General features: G+C 31.6%; 1 protein-coding gene across 1 annotated transcript in view; it reads right to left on the bottom strand.

Moving 5' to 3' along the window:
• The window catches only part of LOC106460074 (transmembrane protein 181-like), a 100,965-nt gene that overhangs the window by 37,633 nt on the left and 39,898 nt on the right, over positions 1 to 23,434 (bottom strand). The window contains exons 2-4 of the mRNA XM_022386690.1: positions 22,288 to 22,465; positions 10,987 to 11,077; positions 3,780 to 3,910 (exon numbers count right to left, since the gene is read on the bottom strand). Coding sequence (XP_022242398.1) covers positions 3,780 to 3,910; positions 10,987 to 11,077; positions 22,288 to 22,465 — 400 coding nt within the window. The remainder of the gene's footprint in view (positions 1 to 3,779; positions 3,911 to 10,986; positions 11,078 to 22,287; positions 22,466 to 23,434) is intronic.

The raw sequence follows: 23,434 nt of genomic DNA on the forward strand, positions 1-23,434 counted from the left end.
AAAATAGTCACATTTCAATTATTATACATTATATATGTATATAGATTACTGCTATTTTGAAATAAGTTCTTAAAGTATTTTTTTCTAAAACACAGAACAGTAAATAAAGAAGTAAAGCAAACAATTATCTCTTCTAGTTACGACCTTTGTACTCGGTTGCTAAACCTTTAAAAATTTTGCACGTGGAGGACATGAAGCAAAATATTTTTTTATGTTTTATATATACTTTTGAATAACTAAAAAATCATAAATTACTACATCAATACTACAGAATTCTACTATAACTTATCAAACTTAGTAACTAAGCTGTATTTGGGTCTAAAAAAATATGAACTTTCGAGCAGACTAAAAATACAACCTACTTAATTGAAATATTGGTTCAAAAGAAAGAATATGGTGCTAGGTATGTTAGAAATGCTGAAAAAAAACACTAAGGGGACATTCTGAGCTTCCGGTTGGTTATTCATGTCATATACAGAAGTAAGTGCATACAAGGGAGCATTTCCAAAAATGGAAAGATGTGAGTGGGGTGCCACTGTGTGTGATTTATTATATGAGCAATATCTTAGCAAATAGAAAAGATAAGACCTTCTTATTTTATATTCTAGCTTTTCAATATCTGTAATTTGAGTTTCTAATTCGTATGAAACTACAGACTTAGTATTTTGACTTCAAAAACATCTACTCTGAATCAGTGCTGCATTCAACATACCACGTGACACACAAAAATTGATGTGTTTTTTAATATTTACTTTTAAATTAACAAATTAAGTAATGTATAGTTCTAAAATTTGATTTATTATCTACAGTTTGATACCAAACTTATTGACATAAATTCATGAAATAGTATTCAATAAAATTCTGAATGAGAGTCAACAAATGAGATGACATGGCCTTTCACCTGTGACCCATTTCGAAAAGGGTTAATATAGTATTATGTATTTTGGTAGGAAGTATAGAAAAACTAAAACTAGAATATGCTTTCCAGGTGCTAAAGTATGGGACACTATTGAGTTTTAGTTGCTAGTACTAAAGAACATTCTCTGTTTGTAGTACATGTAGGAGCAAAGGATATTGAAACTTGTAAAACAGGAAAGCTACTTGATAAGTATAAAGAATTCCTTCAGAGTTTAGGAATAGAAAGATTTGTGGCTTTTTCAGGAGTGATTTCTCTGCTAGAAGCAGGAATGAATTACTTAGCAGGATCCAAGGTTTAAATGAAATATTATAAGGGATATGCTTAGAGCAACAAGTGTACTAGTTGAATCTATGAAATAGTTTTCTGGGTTCAGATGAATTATATGGACTCACTTAAGCAGGTAAGGTAGTAGGATATTCAGGGAAGCTTTTAACATATTCATTATGATAGTTTAAACTAGACATGCTTAGTAGTGCGGAAGCTTGGGAAATTTGGAATAAATAAACTGATATGATAAAGATAAATGTAGTAGATTCAAGATTATGTTTAATTGCTATTACTCTAATGTTAGAAGTTCAGAGCTCCAATTGAAAGAGAAAGCTATGATATACTTAGAATTTCTGAAACTTGGTTAGGTTTGGATAACATTAATAACAGAAATTATATTTGAAATTCCAGGTTATAAGTTATTTGATAATGATAGACTTATTAAAAGAGGGTGAGGTGGCTTTTTGTATAAGGGTTGAACAACAGCTGTTAGGATTGAAGACAACAAATGAGTGAAGAAACTGAATCTATATGGGTTACAATCATAGCTTTCACGGGCAGAAAATTTTAATTGATAAATACTATAAGACACCTGATAAGATGGATGAGGTCAATGAGAAACTATAGTGAGATCAGGGTTGTTACTAATAAGAATACTAATATAATAATTATGGGACACTAATTGTAAACATATTAATTAGGAAGATATGTAGTCCACTAGTGAGTGAGAGAGATTTCTTGAAGTCACTCAGGATGAATGTCTACACCAAATGGTCACAGAGTCAACCATAAAGGATGCTATTTTAGATTTATTATTAACTACTAATAAATATATGGTTCCAAGAGTTGAAGTAGTGGAATATTTGTGGAAGAATGATCATTATATAAATAGGTTTGATGTTGTGTTACATGTTGAGATAAGACAGGATATAATTTCATTCATAATTTTCAGAAAGCCAATTCTTATTGAGACTATGCAACAAAATATATGTTGTAACTTTAAGAAGTTTAAATTGACCATTATATTGGAAGGTTTACATAACTGTAAGAAATCTAAGGGTTTGGTTAGAAAAGAAAATTAGGAAATTGAAAATAGCTTAAAAGAAACAGCTGGCCAATAATATTAAAATGAACAAGGTTTCTTACAAGCACATTAAAGGTAAGAAATATTAGAATGGGGATTAGGCCCTTAATGGAAGCTGATGGCAAAGATTTTGTTGAAGATTAGAAATCATCCTTCATCTCATACATAATATAGGGGTTGTCTCCCTAAAATACACCCATAGTATAGTGTACAAAGCATCGAGTATTCTACATGTTAGTCATTTAATGTTCTTCTATTATAGGCTGGGAATTCCTGTTTCACCCTGTCCTTAAGCTTTTAACTCTCTTGCTACAAGGTCAGTCAAATTGACTGACATCATAACCTTTTTGTACTCATTATAGTTTCTATATTATAACTTTTAATACATTTTATGTATCTTCAGTTAGGGTAGAGAAAATAACAAATAAAACAAGAAGTTTTTCTAAAAAACGTTTGAAATTTATTTAGGAAGTTTTAGAGATTACAAAAATAAAATCTGAATTAGATGAAGTATTTTTAATTTTAACATGAAAATCACTTAGCACTCAGACTAGTATATAAAAATACTATATATATTTATGGACAAATATTTAGTAAAGATACTTCATTAAAAAAATTTGATTTTTGTATACTAAAGACTTATAAGGTTTGGAAAATTTTCCAAAGATACATAAGGTGTATTAAAAGTTATAGTATGGAAACTATAACAAGTGCAAAATGGTTACAAGGTCGGTCAATTTGACCGACTTCGTAATGAGAGAGTTAGTACTTAAAAATATTAGATCATCTGTTCTCTAAAATTTTTAAATCTTTTACATGTGGAGGAATATGAAGGCTCTACAACTAGGAGACTCTCATCAACCAATATAAAAAAACATATTCCTGGGAAAGTTCAGAATTCATCAAATATCACATAAAGTAGTAACACTTTTAATATAGTGAGTTGAGTTAATGATAAGCAATATTTATATATTCAAAAGTTTGATAATTGCTTATCTAAAACATAAAAAAATCAACAGAACTTAGCTGTATTACACAGCTTAAAGGTGCAAGCTTTAAAGAAAACAAGGATGTGAGGATCCAGTAATTGTATTCTTTCTTCCTTGATAATTATTATACTTCTTTTAAATCAATGGTAATTTTTATACTGTTCAGAGTTTGAAAATTACAAATATTTCTAATTCCTAGTCCATTCTGTACAGTATCTCATAGCACTGACTTAAAACTGTTATTCAATGTGACTATCCAAACTTACCTACAAATGATTCTCAAGAAATTACTGATGAATAGAGTATACAGGTAATAGGTTCTTTTGTTATGTGACGACTATGTCTACATCCTGGTTTCAATGCTCTTTTCCATTTAAAATCATTACAAACTAAAAAATAAAATCATACAGAAATGAACTCAATGGTTTTTGTTGGAACACGTGAAATCTCCAGCATCTGTTTTTATAGCACAACAGACTCACTATCTCTAGTGTAACTGTGTATTTCATGAAGCACCTACCTTTGAAGCACAATACAACTTCCTAACTCTATCATGACTGTGGCTTTCATCAAGTACTACCATGGGTTTGTTTTGGTTTGAAACACCATGGAGGGTAACTCCCAGACGGAATGGTTTATAGAAAGTTTCATCTGAGTTTAAGAAAAGAAAATCAAAGATTTATCCATCTACATAGATGTATTCTAAAGCCAATATATCTTAAAAACACTAAAAAGAAACAAATATGTGAATAAAAATAATTACATATAACAGGAAACAAGTTTGCACATACAAATAAATACTACATTTTTCCAGAATATTAAAGTTCAAAACATTTTCACACTGTTAATACATGCTCACTGGACAATAATGGGTTTATATGATCAACTACACTTTACTGCAAAACTTAACATTTTCCCTACCTGAAAATGTATTTTAGATAGATATTCACCTCTCCACAGAACAAATAGCTAATACTTCACACCACTGCTGAAAAGGTTTTACATATATGCAAAGCCTATGAAAGAAAAATCCCACTCCTGCACATAATAATGTGTACTGCACTAATCTATTATACATTCAGCATTAGACTATACCCCTCCACCAACAGGAGGGTAACACATTCTCCATGCACATTACTCCCCTTGAGCACCTTTTTATACCAAAAGCTCATTCTTATTGAAGCAAAACAAACATACCATAAGTAGGAAGGAAGGGTGAATGGTTCTGTGGAGAGATAAGTGTCTATCTGAAATATATTTTCAGGAAAATATTAACTTCAGAAACACAAACAGAACAAATAGCTAGAACCCTACATTGATAAGGTGGTGGAGGGACCAGTGTATGTAAAGAAATTAAAACAATAAGTTCTTTTCTGGGAATATAGTGACAGAACTAAAAAACTCATGGACTGTGTCATCCACTATGGGGAATGGTGGGAGGAGCTAGAGGAACCATCACTTGATGAGAAATGGCATACATCTCAAGCAGGAAATACTCTTTTCCCAATAATGCAGAAAAGTATTGTCAAAAAGAACCTTCTGCATAGTGCTAAAGTGTTGCAAAGCTGGTTAGAATATAAAGGCTACTAAACCAACTTGTATATTTCAGGGGGTCAGCAGATCATGTACATGTAGTGTGTACAGTGTTTGAGAAAAATTTACATGTTATACTTATCAGAATAAGCAGATGCAGGGATGAATCATTCCAGACCTGCATCCCAAGGAGAACACAAGACCAATCTTGCATGTTTACAACCACCATTAATGGTCCAGTACATGGTGTAGATGTCTAGTACATGCCTGTACTATGCATCCAGGTAGACCTTGATCTACTTCTGATAAAAAAAGGTGTCAACTTCGTCTCATAGAAATGAGGTTACAATGATCAGAAGGGAAACCCTCCATACTAACCTCTCCAGTAGCTTGATATTGGGGAAGCAAGGGATCTCCAACTCCACTAGAGGATAGAGGATAATGGTAGAGGGGAATTCTTGAAGGGAGTAGGGAAGAACATCAGAGAGATGCATGAACCAAATAGGAATAATATATCATCTGCAGAAGTTCCTACACTGAGCAACTGTGCAATGGGTACCACAAATAGGGACAGCAGGAGCTGATCTGGTGTGAAGGCAGAGAACTGTACCCAGTGCTGTTCTTTTATGTTTTTGAAGTAGCGGCACAGTTTAGAAGACAAATATATAAACTTCCAAAGAAGTTTTGCAGAAACCCCCATCTCAATAGTGGTCACTGAGCAGGGGCAGATAGGTTTAACACTCTCTGTTATTCCCTACCTGAGGTGGGTTTCAGGAGAGAGAAGTATTCTATGTGAGGCAAGCAACACCAGCCATATGGTGGGTTCCATTGTCTCCACAGTGTGTCTATCTATCTACAGGTGATTAAATCAGCACTATAAAGCAATAATGAATTAAATAAGGCAATACTGTTATTGCTCCTGGTTGTCAAATTATTGTCATAATGGTTAGTGTCTCTGGTAATAGTACCCAAGTGCATTGGGGATATCCCATCTATCAGACAATATCCAAACGTCGATGTCAATCTAGTCAGCCATCATGGGAAAAAAAAAATCATCAATCAAATAAGGGTACGAAGGTGAGTGCTTACATCCACAACATATCAGCTTCTACTGCCTTTCACTGTCTCTTTCCTTGTCAAAAGTCCACACAGGCTAATTCAATTACTTTAGAATCCAATTGACAAGATGAATTATTTTTCTCTACTCTTATCACAATAGTATCAGTAAATAATTCACTTATGTTAGCCTGTGGGTTAACACAGTTATATCCTGAACTTTAAATAATTGTCTCCTTTTCGCACAGGCAGGTTCAATTAATTTAGAACACCCTTTGACAAGACAAATTAACCCCTTATCTCTGTTAAACTGCGAAACTCACTTTAAGATATCACCCATCAAGGTTAATCATTCACACACCAACTAACATCACGTATTCTAACTTTTTTTATGACTGAACTTCTCTTTACTTGTGCTCATTTTGTCACCTATATATATATATATATATATATATATATATATATATACATTGCCTAACTCAGGCCTCGAACTTTCTACAAACTACGAGACACTATGATGTAACAATACTCATATAACGAGAAAAACTTAGAGGTGTCGAGAAAGATGACATCAACAATACTACAACAATTGAACTACACACACAACATACAGCTCTTACTGAGTTATGTAACAACATTTGTTACAACTATCAATTTTTAAAATAATCAGCTTTAATACTCTTGTTATAAAGACTAAATAATATTTAAATATTAAATCATTAAATCATCATAAAAATAACTTACACTAAACAGTCTTGTACATCCAACATGCAACAAGCAGGTAAGGATTGAAGAGGGTAAAAAATATTAAGAGTTGAAATGCATGCAAAAAGCTCACCTGAGAACCAACGGAAACAACTAGAGTAAGAGAATAAATGTCACATAGTTACATTATCACAGCAGCAAACAACAAAGATGGGTGTTACCTGATCCAGGTCAGAAATGGAAGAATCCAATGAAAAAGTAGATTGTGTAAAGAACAATTTAAAATCTTTGAAGTCAAGGCAGGCTCAGCAGAAATTTACAGAAGCAGAAGGCCAAAAGTCTTGGGTCTGAGAGTAAGAATTTAGGATAGAGCCAAACATGTGACCTACAGTAGCAATAAAATTGCTTAGTGATAGAGTAGCTCCAGTTACCATTTAAGAAAATAGGACAACTCCTGTGGAAGGAAGTAGAGATCTTGAGAGGTTTCAGAATGAGAAGTCATGTTCAATAAAATCCATGAAACTGGATTCATGAAAAGTATAAATATAATTATTATTTCTATAATTATTTGTTTCTTATTTATTTATTCTTCAACAGGTCTGGTATATCTGTGATATTTAGGCCTAGGTCCTTTTTGTATTAATGAAATTGAAACTTGTTATTTGCTTCTTCTGAAACCCCAACATCAAGTAATAACAGTGGGGAATATTCCTGTGAAAGAAACTGCATCACAGACTCTGGAACACACTGAAATATATGTTCCAACATCTCATAGTTTGATTTAAAAAAGAAATCATACTAACATACGGAAAGATAACTTACATCAGAAACTGTCACTGAAATCAATTTTAAAATTTGCATCTTTCTTTCTCAAAGTTAAGAAAATGAAAGAAAGAAAGATAACTCTGAATATTAACTAAAGGTGCATAAGGGGAGTATTATGCATGGAGGATGAGCCATCCTGTTACTGGTAAATGAGTTTAAGCTTATGCTGATTGCTTCGTAGACTGGTGCAATACATATATTGTGACCACCCTTGGGACTGAGCTCAAATGGTCTCTTTTAGGAGGTGGTTTGATTGTATAAACTAGAAACAGATCACCTAACAAACATGATTCCCACCTTCCTTCATTGGTACCACTTACAGATGTTTCTTTTCAACTCATGATTTCAATAAGCCATCTTTTTTGAGCCCCTTTTCTTTCCATTTCTTAATACTCTATGCATACATGTATTATGAATAAATAAAGAAGTACATTTGTATTCTCATTCATCCTTATTTTGTTGTTTTTTTCATATGTACTTGTAAATCTTTATTTGTGACATCTCCATCTTTGTTGTTTGAGTCTTAGGGCATGATTCACTGCTCCTGATGCCATTCTGCTCCTCCCAATGATCTCAACTTCCTAGAATGTCTTATTAGGTATATGAAGGTGAAATTTAATCTTTCAAAATCTGCCTGTCAAAAATTTCCTGGACATCTATGGTATCTCAATGATGAACTCATTGGTTTGTCATTATTCAGCTGTATCCACAGAGACAAAACAAGCAACAATAAAGACACTAAATGAGAAAGAAAGAAGGCATGGATGAACCTACAAAGTGCATCCAGCTAAATATCAGGAAATCTAAGGACATATCACTTGAAGATTTTGTCACAAAGAATGCAATAAACTTCTTTAGGTGCCTCAAAATTCCATCTGGATTTATGGATTATGGCCCCAAGTCATGGGAGCCCAGAGAGGACTACAGGAAGACACTACAGATGACAATGCTGAAAGTGGAGTGGCCCTTATTGAGGAGTTTAATGCCATCATAACAAAGAAAGATGAACAAAAACAAGTCCTCCTTCAAGTTGTGCAAGATCATAGAAGATGATTTACTAAGAGCAAAAAGGAAACAATAACAATGCAAGAGTGACTAACCACATCAAAATTTTAAAATTATGTAATTATATTATTGTACATGCAATAAAATAATAACATGCTTTAAATAAATCATTTATAATAACAAATAGGTTTTATATCACATAGTACATCCAGTACTAGGCTACTGATATCAAGAACCTCATTGAACAGCCTCTAAATATAGTCCAAAATGAAAGAAGTTTGACCTTTAATGTTCCTTTGTACACTGGAACAAAATTAGGGGGTGAGAGATAAAGAATTTTTAACCTGAAATTTTACCTACAAATAAGGACCACCTTACACCTTATCACATTAAACATGTCTCGTGGGTTTTAATCATCAACGTTGTCTTGAAGTTTCGATTTTCAATCATCAATGATGCTGGCCTTTTTGCCAGAAAGGACTGCACTGAAAATATTTTGTCTGCCTTGCAATTTTGAAAACATTCATTTAAATCTCTGAAATCCTCTTGTTTGACACCAACTTTTGTGGCAAACTGAAGAATGACTCTCTGAAGCTTTGGTTTGTTTTGAATTTTGTGCAAAGCTACACGAAAGCTATCTGCACTAGCGATCCCTAATTTAGCAGTGTAAGACTAGAGAGCAGGTAGCTAGTCATCACTATCCACTACCAACTCTTGGGCTACTCTTTTACTAACAAATAGTGGGATTGACCTTCACATTATAATGCCCCCATGACTGAAAAGGCGAGCATGTTTGGTGGTACAGGGAATCGAATCCACGACCTTCAGATTGCTAGTCAAGCACACTAAACACTTGACCATATTGGACCAGACTCTTTGAAGATTCAGACCATTAACCAGCACACTGATTTCTCTGACTCTCTTAAACCACTACCATGTAGGGACATCAATTTTCTATTGATTATCAACATGGACATTGCAAATGCACTTGTATTCCAGGTTCTCCTTTTCTTCTAATGTATGCATGTGATCTGCTTTCCATTTCAAAATGGTTTGAACTTGAGTTCTCCCAATTCTGAAACATTCTACAAGTTTATGCTGAGTTTCTCTTTTTCAGCTGTCTTGATTAGAGCAATTTTGTCCCCCCACTCAAAGTTCCACACAAACATGCCATAAAGGAAGATATTTTTTGTGGAAAATAAACAGAACCAACAGAAATAAAATTAGCCTGTACACTGGTGGTGTGATAATAGCTTAATGAGACAAAAATATTACAAAATTTCACAGATCTGGTTTATATACCCACCATAATTTATTGAAACAAGAACTTTAGAGAAAGAGGATAATTCTACAACCCTTCTACACATGGGCCATCTCAGGTTTATACTTTAAACCCAGTAAATCAACCAATAAGAAAGAGGGTTCTCAAGATGTTTGTTGTGTACAAAAAAATCAAGGAAAGAAGCCCCAAGAAGGTAAGTCAGCCAATCATTATCTCTTTCAGCACAGGCTTGGTCCCTTGGTCACATGTGATATATTGAAGTAAGTGTATATAAAGGACCATTTCCAAAAATGGAAAGAGGTGAGCAGGGCCACTTGTGTTTGATTCAGTACATGAGTCATATCTCAACAAATTGAAAAGCTATGAGGTTCTTGTTTCGTATTCTAGTTTGTCAATATCGGTAATTTGAGTTCCTAATTTGTACGAAACCATAAACTTAGTATTTTGACATCAGAAACATCTACTTTGAACCAGTGATGCATTAACATATCAAGTGATACAGAAAAATCAATGTTTAACTGTGTTTTTAATGTTTAATGTTAAATTAAGAAATTAAATCATGCATAATACTAAAATTTGAATTATAATCTACAGTGTGATACCAAACTTATTGATATAAATTCAAGAAATAGTAGTTCAATAAAATTTTGAATGTGAGTCAACAAATGTGATGACATGGCCTTTGACCCGTGACTCATCTGGTGAGGGTTAAAGATAATTAACCAGAGAGTGAAAGATAACAGTAATTCCCCAATGGTGTCTTTATAGAGGTTGTTTTTCACTCACAGGACTATATATTCATGGTGGCTGTTCAGAATGGGAAAGTAGTTGGTCTGAATAACAAAATTTTTGAAAGAAAAAGTGGACACAAAAAAACATTTGATGAAAAATTACTGAACTCTGTTGAGAGTTGCCTTTTCTTGAAAGACGGTCAATAATATAGGTTCTACTGTATTATTATGCATATAGTTGGAAGTTTTGTTCATAAGCTTGGCACTACACAAAACATAGGAGGTACTAGCTTTCTGTTTTGTGGAGAGGTAAGTAGCATTTTGTTTTAAAATACCTATGTATATAACTCAGGTTAAAAGATTTTCAAATTATTAAAACAAAACACAGCAAACTAAAGCAAGTATACAGTCTTAACAGAACCTTATTTTCTTTCATATTAAATATTTTCATGAAATAGCCATCAAAATTTGACGTGTATTTTAGTCATGATTTATGAAATAACACTAAAAAACACCTACACAATCTTCATAAATTTTTAGTAAACTGAAAAATCACATTATGCACTAAAAGAACTTAGCTAAACACTTACTATCATCATTTTCAGTTACGATTTGTGCTATAACCCAAAGCTGTTGGCTGTAAGTAGACATAGTAGGCGACTTCAGTACAAATGGCCCAGTCTGTAATGGAAAATCAGCTTTAGTGATACAATATTTAAATAATCTTTTACATTTTCTCCATTGAGGTTAATAGTTAGATGTGATATTTTCCTATAGTCTTAAAGTTAAGGGTATAAAACACTTAATAAATACACAAAAAACGAGTGATGAAAAAGGTAATAATCTGTACTTCAAGCTTTATGATAGACAAATCAAGTTTATTTGCTAAAATATGTAAAATATTAGGATCACATATCAAATCAATACCTTGTTCACATGTATGTGTAAATATCAAGCTAAGATGTTCAAATCAATCAAAAGTTGATAGGCTAGTACATGTAATATATAAGTCAAAGATATCAAATTATTCACAAACTGAGAGTTAAGAAGCTATAAAATATCACATGTAAAATCAACTCAGTCTGATGAGACATAAGAATATGTAAATTGTCAAAGAGAGATGTGAAATCAATTCTAAGTTGAAAGGTATGGATGAAATGTTAAACCAATCTCAAGTTAGTATGTAAGGGTGTGTACTATATTGGGATCAGAAGTCAAATCAATTTCAAATTAACAGGTAAGAAACCTGTGATATTCTCAGATTGTTTTGATTTCTCTTGGAGCAGCCAGCAGGATTCTACAGATACCATTTTATACAACAGTGCCATATTTTCTCTGTCTATGACTCAATCTTGGGAAAAGAAAGAAAACTGACACAGTGTGTAAACAATTTTATTATACAAAATAAAGTCAAATTTAAGCACATGGAAAAGTGCTCATGTGTCGGCTAGAAAGAGGGAGAGCTTTGTTGATTATTTCTCCCCAGTGTACCCCTAATTCTACAAGTAACAAATAACTTTTCAAAAAGGAAGTAAATGTAGGGATGGCTAATATCAATCCTTCAAAAACAATGCAAACAAAATAGTAGGGATGGCATTTGCATCATCCCTACATAATAGCCAGGCAAGAATTAACATATAGCAATATGTATAACTATTCAATCACAACTGAGTTTAATGTATCCTATTCGTGTCTGTTAACATTCTACTACACTGTGTGCCTGTGCTATTATGTAGGAACGATGCAAATGCCATCTCTACTATCATGTTTGCATTGTTTTTGAAGGATTGATATTAACCACCCTACATTTACTTCATTTTTTGAAAGGTTTGTTCTTTACTTGTTTCTTTTTAATGCAATGTTTCAATAGACACAGGAAGGTTGTACTAATAACCAAGTTCTAAATACAATGAGGTTATAACTGTATTATTTATTGTTTATCCATTATTGGCTGGTAATTCCTGTTTCACTCTGGACTTAAGCTTTTTAAAGGAATACAAAATTTCTGCAAGAAAGCTAACTTCAAGGGGTAATGATAACATCATTTACACTTAAATTATGTTTTGTTTTTAAATTACTACTAGGTATTAATAATACTTACAAAAGCAGATAGTCCATTTGAAACTATGTCACCTCAGTGAATTTGGTTGACACCATTGTTTTGATTTTTGAGTTATCATGTAATCAAAAACAAAAAACGAACAAAAAACAAGAAATTCAAACTTTTTGCTATGACATTTACAGACATTCCCAGAACTTGTAACACAGTCATTCCACTGATATTATAAAAGGAAACAGTGTATAGTATTATAAAGTTCTGATGACCTTGAAGAGATATTTAAAATACCATTTCAAGGAACAATCTAAGCCATCCCTACATAGACAGTGCTACTGCCTACCTGATTATTTCTAGTGATTGAAGGTTGTGATAACACAGTACATGTGTTTAAAGACAAATGGTAGTTAAACAAAGAATCTCTAAGAATATTATATCAAAATTCTTGTAATTTCTGCAAAATCTCCAAATGTGTGCTAAATCTCAGAAATATTTCAAAGTCTGTCTAAAATTGTAGTAGGATCAGATAAATAAAGGAAAACATTAGATTATATATATAGTTATTTTTCCTTTGGGCACATTCACTATCCACATGACTGAGGACCACTTTCATGCCAACGAGGGGTAAGAAATACCCTCAGGCAATCTTATGGTTCACTGCTAGAACAGATCACTGCTTCTATTCATATCATAGTTTCTACTACAGTGATTTCTTCTATAGGAAACAGTTAGGCAATGACTTTGACAACCCAAGGAATTCCATGAATAGATAAGACAACAATAACTTAGTAATTCCTTTGACCAGTGTTTTATACTGAAAATAAACCTGCAATACTGAAAATTTGAAAAGGTTAAAATATTGGGCTCAGATGTGGTACCACTTTCAAGATTGTGAGATGTAGTTAAAATATAAAAAAATCAGTCCCTTATAAAACAATAAGATCACATCAAATTAATCCCAAGTTGATAGGTAAGGATGTGTAAATGTGAGGATTTCATGTCAAATCAATCCTCTGAATCACAGGTACAGGGTAAGTATGTAGAAATATCAAATTTGTATGTCAGATCAATTCCAGGTTTACAGGATAGGATAGGTAAACTTTCAGGCTGAGAATTTACATGAATTTATGCTTCACAAGTAGGGATGTGTAAAATATTAAACAGATATATTAGATTCATTCTAAACAAATACTTAAGAATGTGTGATGTATGGACTTTATGGTCAAATCAGTTAAGAAGGGGTAAAATACTGTACTGATATGTCAAATCAATCCCTTTTTGACAAGAGGAAAAACAAAATATCAGGCTAAGTTGTCCAGTTCATTTGAGTTTGTTTGTTCAGAAGGGGTAAAATATTATACCGAGATAAGAAATCAATTTAAATTTGATAAGAAAGGATGTGTTAAATGTTTGGATTACATGTAAAATTAAACTGTAAGAATGTAGAAAACATTAAAATGAGATGGCATAAAAAATCCCAAGATAACAGGAAAAGTTGGTTCTAATGTTCAATAAACCTCAAGACAATAAGTGAGACTGTATAAAATATTTGAATGAGATATGAAATCAATTCCAAGCTAAGAGATGAAGATGTACAAGATAAAGGAATCAAATATGAGATGTATCTCAAATTCATTTATTAATAAATAAAAATTGTTTTATACTCCTGTACTGATTTTCAAGCCCTTCTACAGAGTTTTTTACTAAATCTTTTTAGGCCATAGTGTTATTAATATTTCTTGAATAACCATATTAATATATATATATATATAACAATGATGATCAGGTTAAAACCACAAAAGTTAGAAATAAATAAACTTTCAACATAACCAGCTACATGAAAACAAGAAATATGAAAAATACACTATCAACACAATGCTACTTCAAGGTTACCAAGTTCAAATGATAAAGATAAAGAATTAAAAATATAATGTTAACAAACAAAACATAATAAAATACACAAGTCCAAAATAATAGTTCTTTAATATCATACTGTCAACATACACAGCTACACAAGGTCTATCAATTCCAGATAATAATCATTGAGCATGAACACCATACAGTGAACATACATAACTAAATCAAGTTTATAATCATGAAGCATTAACAGCATACTGTCAACATATATAGCTACATAAAGTCTAACAAATCCAGATGATAATTATGGAGCAAGAACAAAACACTGTCAATATACACAGCTACATTAAATACATCAAATCCAGGTGATAAGGCTTAGAAAAAAATATTTTGTTAACTATTTCTCGACCAACCATAAGTAAATAAAGTGATCCAAAAAAGTTCCCTTTTTTTTCAAAGGAAGTATATACACAAAACTTATGAACGTATCCTATAATGAATGGCACAATTATAACATCCACCATAAGCAGTATTACTTACGCAGTGGAGAAACAAATATTTTGCATTTACAGCTTCATAGACCCATAGGTTAGAAAGCCCTGCAAAGATAAAGTTGACTACTAATACATTATCTGCCACTCAAAATCTAACCTATCACTGCATGAGTTTACCATAATGCTCATGGGTTGATACCTCAAAGTGATGTAACAACAGGTGACCTGGCAAACTTATTTGATGTAAAATATATGAACTATTCATATTTGAAATAACATGGCTACAGAATCAGTGTCTACTAGTGCCAAAGATGGCTTCAAGATCTAATGAATGCCTCACATGAGCTTAGTTTACTCTTAAAAAAAAAACTCAAAATATTAATTTTTTCTTAAGTTCTTCAAATATTTGTATAATTATGGTAAGCATCTGTAGAAATTTATGGACGATATAATCCTTAATTGTATCAGGTATTAGCATTGTAGTTTTTTAATATTAAAATGTAACATATGGTAAATCTAACCAGATCTGTAAAATGCAGGTCAGATTTCTTGTGCTGTACACTTACTGGAGAATTTAAAATATTGATTTTGCACTATTGATATGAAAGACCAGAAGCTGAACAGTAAAACAAGTTTCTCTACAAAGTATTAGGTCTATTTCATCAGAAAAACTGAATGTTCTACATAGATAGCTTGGTGAGGCATTTTATGTCCTATGTTGTACAGGTAATTTATCTTTTTTCCACATTTTAATACATCTAGGAGTAAGTTCTTGCAAGAAGAATACATTGTTGGTGTACACTTGATATATAATGTCAGATTTTACATTTAATAACATATGAATGTTTGATGGATGCTTGGTTTCACAATTTTTTTTTAGAAGAGCATTTGAATTTTTGTCACAAGCCACTCTTTAATGCATCACAAATATCATTAATACAAGGTATCAGACATACATGAATACTGTTTTACACGTGCATGATGTGTATTGTTTCTTTGTTTGCATGTTATCCTTTAGAAACTTCTTGGTTGATATTTTTTTTATTTAATATCTGTTACAGCAAATTTATAATTTCAAGTTATTGATTTAGATTTAAGTTTATTATGATGTCAACTTAATAACATGATTAACAAGCAATTGCATGAAAGCCTATATATATAAATGTGTGATTACATTATAATTTAAGACTTGAATAAATAAGCTACTAGAAAAAAAATGTGGTAAATGTTTTTATAAAAATATTTTAAAATGACAATTTGAAATTTTTTTATATTTAGTTATTAGAAATAATAAACACTTCACAACTTACCATTACCTTGTTTTATTATACATGTTAGTTTAAAACAAGCGGACTGTGTGCCATCTGGTTATTAAAATTTATTGCCATCAAGTCGCAAAATCCTGCCTAACACATAAAACCTAACAGTTGAGATGAAGGTTAACAAACAATATACGACCATCAATGCGCAACGCTTAACAATACATATCTTATTATAATTTTAATCTTATTTATATTGTAATGTAGATCAATAAATATATTATTTATTTATTCATTTAAATGTACTTATTTATTATTTTACTTTATTTTTAGCTTTCTGTGTAAAATAATGGTAAAAAATCCAAAGTTTGTTATACCGAAACTTCATTTATGAAATATACCCATATCGACATATTACTATATAAACATAGCTAGCACCAATGGACTATGATGTGGCTAACAAGGAAAGTTTGACTCCTCTGTTCTACTAAAGCCAGTGATCAAATTATCCCAGAAGACTTTAACCCTTTCCACATGGGCATCCTTTACTGTGCATGTCACAAGGTTTTTAGTTACTTACCTTAAAAATTTAATTAAAATACTTTTTGCTTATGTTATACCAATTAGTATAGCATAAAATCATAGCTAATAATCCATATCTTAACAGTATATAAGTTAAGGTCTTGATTTTATAATACAATATTAAAAAAAACCTGAATTTCCCCTAGTGTGAGAAATGTGATATTTTTTTTCTAGGCATCCCCTCTTCTGTAATTTGTTCAACACCCCCACCAATAAGTATGAAATTTAATGTAAATTACTCGCTATCAAATTGTCATCCCTCAGACAAAGCATATTTTTTTAAATACCACAATCTTGTTTGGTTACAGAGCCATCAAACAGAAAATCAGACCCCTCTTGCCACACTCACCTGTTACATCCTCTCTTTCAGGATGTATTAATATTTCTCTCTTACATTTAATATTATATTATTTATAATCAATTGAAAGCCAAGGTTTTCATCTATCAAATGAAGTATTATATTATGTTGTGTTCTGAATTGAGAATTGTCAATTTCTCTTTTAGTAAAAGCTTTGTTCCCACAGGAAAGGTATTGACTAGCATGGATGAACTTGTAATGGCTTTTATTGCATTGTTAGAAAGCCAGAAACATTATGACAGTTATGGAACATTGTCTGCTTTTTGCATGTTATTATTCTATGTTCTTTGATGTATTATTTAATAAAATAAAAATGATTTAGTACACAACTACCATTAGTATAAAAAAAGTTGGGTTAAGTGTCACTGACAGCAGACAGCGAAAAAAACAACCCAATAAGTACTTTTTTCTTGTTTTTATGTGTATTCTTTATTTATTATTATTATGAAAGTAACTGAAATGTAAAAATATGAATCTCTTTAGGTTAGTTAAGGTTAGATTAGGTAAAATAAATAATAGTAATAAAATAAAAAATGTACCTGAGGCACTCACGCAAACAGCTCATGAGTGATGTAAATAGCGTAAATAGTTGTTAAGACATGGTTCAAAGGGCAATAAAACAATAAAATTTAAGTATAAATAGTAACAAAACAAGACTCAATATATTCAGAAACAAATCTTTTGTAAAAATACTTCATTAAAAATGTGATTTTTTGTGTAATGTTTCCCAAAAGTTTACCAAATTTTGTGAAGATACATATACTGTATTAAAAGTTATAGTATAAATACTTAATGAGTGCAAATGTGTATAAAGACTCGGTATTTTATAGCTAGCCCGTTGGGAAAGGGTTAAAAATTCATGGTATCAAGGCAATATGACTGTACTTCTGCCTGACTTTGTGAGCAACAGCAGCAACTCATTCTGTTATGCTGCAATCACTGCAAGAGAACTGAGGTCTTTTCCAAGAAAGTTTCTGCTAGTTAAACTGAGGAAGTGAGAACAGAATTCTTGTGGTTAAAGTGCAACTGACATATCATGTCATTGCTAAACATCACTCTTTAAAATGCCTCAACAAAATGAGAGCCATGCCCTGAAGAAATAGAAGGTTGGTAAAAGCTAATGCTTTATTATTACTAAAAGGCTGGACCTGTCAACATAAATATGGAAAGCAGTTTATGAGGTAAACATTTTATAGGATCATTGTATAAATATCCAGTATAACTTTTTTTTGACAGCTGGACCAAAGCACTCAAATTCCAAGGCTGAAATAAGAAAAGCTGCTGAGAAATGCCTGAATGTTTCACAGGCCTGAAAATATTCTAGATACTGTGATATATACAATCAACAAGAGACTTGAGAGTCAAGCTCAAAGAACCAATAAGTATGTAATTAAAATTATTTTTTTCTTGTGTTTTTTATGTGAGTATTGTATCCACAGTATCCACTGACAAGATGGATGGATATTGACCATGATTATACCACAGATACTTACATACAAAGTTTACTTCAATTACTTCCAAATACATGGAGTATGTGCATTTTATAAATGCATTGTCTTGTTGATCCTTTTGCAATGGGTACCTCTTTAAAACTTTTCTGCAAAAGTCACTGTTACATTCAAAATTTAATTAAACACCTTTACTATCAATGTATGCAAATGAAATTAACATTACAATGTATGTTATGATTCGAAGTTTTATGTTATATAAATTTTAATTCTTTATTTCAAAAAGAAACCTTTAAAAAACTACTTAAAACTTAAGATGTATTGTCACGTAACCAAAGGGCTATGAAAATTTCTACTTTGGCACTCTGTATCTTCAATAATACTATGACAGTTGCATAAACGTACATCTAGACTATAAAATGCTTGCTTAACCTTTTGACTTGTACATTTCAAACTTCTCTGAATGAATGCAGTTAAAACAAGTAATAAATTTTGCCAACCATGAAAGGTGCCACACCCACTTTCAACATATTTGTTTGAGCTTTATATCCTACATGTAGAGGTTATATACACATGTATATAGTCATTAGAAAAAGCTCATTTTACACTATAATCTAACAATGGTTATTTTGAAATTGGCATGCAGTTTTCGTCATGGAGTACATGTAACTGACTGTAATATTGTTGGCTGCTTGATTGACTATAGCACTTATGGTAGTTAAATTCTATTCAGATCTTACTTTTATATTTTAGTTAATTATGTATTATCTATGTTTTAAAATTCATAATTGAAAGGTTTATTCATTTACTAAATATACATCCTACTGTGCATCAGTTCACAAGGCTTACAATATTACATGATGCACAAACATTTCCCGAATGGTTGCACAAGTCTGCCAAAGATACTGTAATATGCCCCGAGGGCACCATTGATTTGTGTCAAGATGAATAATAAGTGGTAAAGGACTAGACCTGAAATTACAAATTTAATCAAAGGAAAATCTTTAAAGATATTCTATAAAAATATCAAAAGGTATGTATTTTTTTATTCTATTTCCTAATTTTAATCCTTTCAATGCATTGTACGTTGATGATAATACCTAAAGTTAGTGAAACGATAGAAAAAATGAAAAATAAACTATAAACGTTTACCTTAAAAACTTTTGATATTCATTTAGAAGGTTTTATATTTACTAAGGAGGTTTTAGTGATTATGAAAATGAAGGCTGAAATTTTTAATTTTTACATAAAAATCACTTTGATCTTGGAGTAATAAAAAAAATATTCGATCCATTCACGGACAAATTGTTAGCAAAAATACTTCATTAAAAAAACAGATTTTTTTTTGTACAAATGACATGTAATATTTACTGAAAGTCTGCCAAATTTTGTGAACGTTCACATATTGTATTCAAAGTTATAATATTAAAACTATATATAAGTAAAAATGCTCATGTGGTTGGTTCCTGGGACCTAGCTCATGTGGGGAAAAAAAAAAAAAAGTTAATTTGGGTATTTTCAAAATTTAAATGTGCTGTGGGTAAAACTTGTGGGTTATTAAAGCTGTAGCTAAGGGTTCCAACTGGACAAAATGTGGTGATATTATGTCAATGTATATTCTTGAAAAACCAAGTAAACATAATGGGGAATTTCAGCCTGTGATTATGATTTTTGTTGCCAGCAATACCAAGCGTGGGGTGGTACGCATATACCCAATTCAATGTTATTACTGATCATGAACTCTACCAACCTACCCTCAAATCTAGTTATATGGCTGGAAGAATTTAAAAAAGACAAAGTTGCTTGTCGTAGCAAAAAGCATCATTGTTTCATGCAAGTTGCAAGTCAAGTGGTACTGCAATGGCTGATATATCGGCATGACAGACAGACAGCTTTACATCTTTATATATAGAGTAAATTTAATAGGAATCTATTATTATTTTCATTTGTTTATTCAAGGAAAAGATAGAGGAAACAAAATCTCAGAATCTTTAGCACTCAAAATTTCAGGAATGCAAAAACCCAGGTGAATATTCTTGTTTCTATAATATTACTCTTTATACTTATTAAATAATGTTACATGTTTTCATGCACAATACTGATTTCAAGTTTTCTTTAATTTTACTGATTTTGTTTATAAGTATTGAATAATGATTAAATACACCATTATTATGTCAAACAGCACTTTAATATCATTTTGCAAGGTGGTGTACAATCAGCATAAACTGTCACATTTTCAAGAATTGTCACTGTTGTTGGCTGTCTCAGAAGAGGACTACACATGTGGATCCACTGCTCTCAGCACTAATAATCCTTTGACTGAAACTGTTCAAGTTTGACTGAAATGCAACTCAGGTTGAACTGTCATTCTATGGCTCATCTTTGAGCAGTGCATGCATTTGTTGTTATTGTGCTAGTACAAAAGCTGACAGAGATGGAAAGTTAGAAAATAATACAAGACTGTTCTTCCTTACTGCCATGTTTGCATATCAAACAATAAAAAACTGTACAGTCTATTAAATCTTGAAATTGATAAGGTCATTGTCCCCCACCCTCTGTCCATGTATACAAGATCATGATCATTAGGAACTGTTCAACTTGTTTTCTTTTTCAGGTTCTTTTTTTTTATAATTATATAATACATCACATATTCAATAAGGTATGATTTAATGTCACCCCAGGATCATATTGGAGAGGCTCAGCTGGTATTTGGAAATTACTGAATAGGTTACTAGGTTGTCATGGCAACCACAGAGGTATCAAACATCCAAAAAATATGTTTTGCAATCAAATTCACTATGGCAATGTAACATAGAAGATGAGAGTTTAAAATAAATCACATTAATACAGCTGTGTAAAAATTGTTAAAGTCTAGTCTAAAAAATAATGCTGATTGCCTTGATAATGACTGAATTTACACAATTCTATAATTTTATTGTTATTGTGCTGTATATCATACTATGAAATTATATTATAATGTTTTGGGTTCAAATATATCATGTTCATATACTTTTAATATGTTCGCTACCCCATAATAAAATTATGTATGAAAAAATTAAACATTCAAGAGGTGCCAAGGAGCAGTCACAGTGTCCCAAACTCGTGTGTCACAAAAGAAATTTGGTTTTGAAACATAATTTTCTGTGACCAACCGGTGTGTCACAAGGTCCAAAACTAAAAGTTGTTTGTGACCCACCATTGGGACACATGGCAGTGAATGTGTTAAGTAAAGTATATTGTATTTACAAATAAAAACTGATTAAATATACAAAGCAGTCTTTTTTCCATGTTAGAACTGATTTTCATTATTTTGAAAGTCATGGTTTATTAAATGTGAAAAATATTAAATTAAAAAATCATATCATATTAAAACAATTTCCTACCTATAGTACTTTTTCAATGTCATGTAACTGCAAACAACAAAATACATTTTTAGGCCTAATCTTGGAGCATTAACAGCACTGTCAAGATATACAGTTACACAAACTTTATCAAATTCAGATGATTATTGTAGATCCTTAACAACTTACTGCCAATTCACACAGCTACATGAAGTCTATCAAATCCAAGTGATAATCACTGGCCATTAGATGTATACTGTCAGGATACACATTTATGTGAATACTATCAAGTCCATATGGAGCATAAGTATTATACTGTCTACATTCATAGATATTTATGGAGCATTAGAAGTAAACTGGTAATATAAATACATGACAACCAGAAAAATCAAAGAAATGGTGAACATTAGAATCCATCAACTACAGGTAATATTAGAAAACAACAGCATTCAGTCCATACATATGATTACGTAGGTTATGGAATAAAAATACTTACTGCCATGATGGATTGATTTGGCTTTGGTGTAAGTTCTGTGGCTTTTGTTGTAACTGTACTAGTTATGGGTGGTCCTGCTAGCCCAATAAACACACAAAGAAGGAAGCATGCAAAAAATGCAGCAAATACAAGCACAAATTCTCGTTTGTGCATGCTGTAAAGTCGCATCTGTACGGATCTGAAAAATTAAAAATTTTAGAATGCAAACAATGATAATCAGAAATACATACCAAATTGAAAATATTCAATGGATAATTATGTCTAAAATATTATTTTCTGTCAGTGATATTTAATATTCAGGCAATCAATCAAATCTTAAAAAAGAAAAGTAATTGGTATGGTTGTGATGATCGAATACCAACCGCTGTCAAAGTTAGTAACCTATAACAGTGTTTCTCAACCACCTTTCTGGTCCATGGGATTTCATGAAAAAAATAAAAATAGCAGTATATTCATATGTAAATTGTAATGGTTTTTCTTTGTACTTGCATTTTTGTGGTCTGTGACAGTTTAGGGACGAAACAAGCTGTATCCCAGGTATCGAAAAGGTTGAAAAACACTGGCATATATAATCCCCTTAGTGTAATTACTAATTTTAATTCTTTACTATTATTTTTTAATTCTTAGATACTAATTGGCAATTTTGGCTACTAATCTGCTGCCATATTAAGGGTAGTCAGGTGTGCTATGTACTCATCTAGTTTCACTCCAGTGAAACTTCTACACTAGGTTGGCCCATATGATATTGTTTAACTATTGGTTAGTTAGATGTTGAACGATTCTTTTATCTTTTCTTTTCCCTTCTCATATGTGGTTCACATTCACTTCTTTCAGTGTTATTCCATTTTATCACATGATCTGCTTCTCTGGTATGATGGGCTATTGCAGATAGTTTGATATTACACTCTTGTATGCCTCTTTAATTCTGACTTTTGCCTTTCATTTCTCTAATATATTAGTCCCTACATTCACTACCAATGAATTGGGTGAAATTTTTGCTCAGCATTAGATTTTAAGAGGTTTGGTGTACAATAATTGTATTCTGGTTTTATTTGGTTTACATATTATACTTTAGTCGGATGTTGGTGTACTTTGGTGACAGATTTTCTTGTAGGCAGATTTTGTTAAACAAGACCGATGTCTGTAG

This window comes from Limulus polyphemus, unplaced genomic scaffold, assembly GCF_000517525.1.
Source record: "Limulus polyphemus unplaced genomic scaffold, Limulus_polyphemus-2.1.2 Scaffold702, whole genome shotgun sequence".
In the NCBI taxonomy this organism is placed as follows: domain Eukaryota; kingdom Metazoa; phylum Arthropoda; class Merostomata; order Xiphosura; family Limulidae; genus Limulus; species Limulus polyphemus.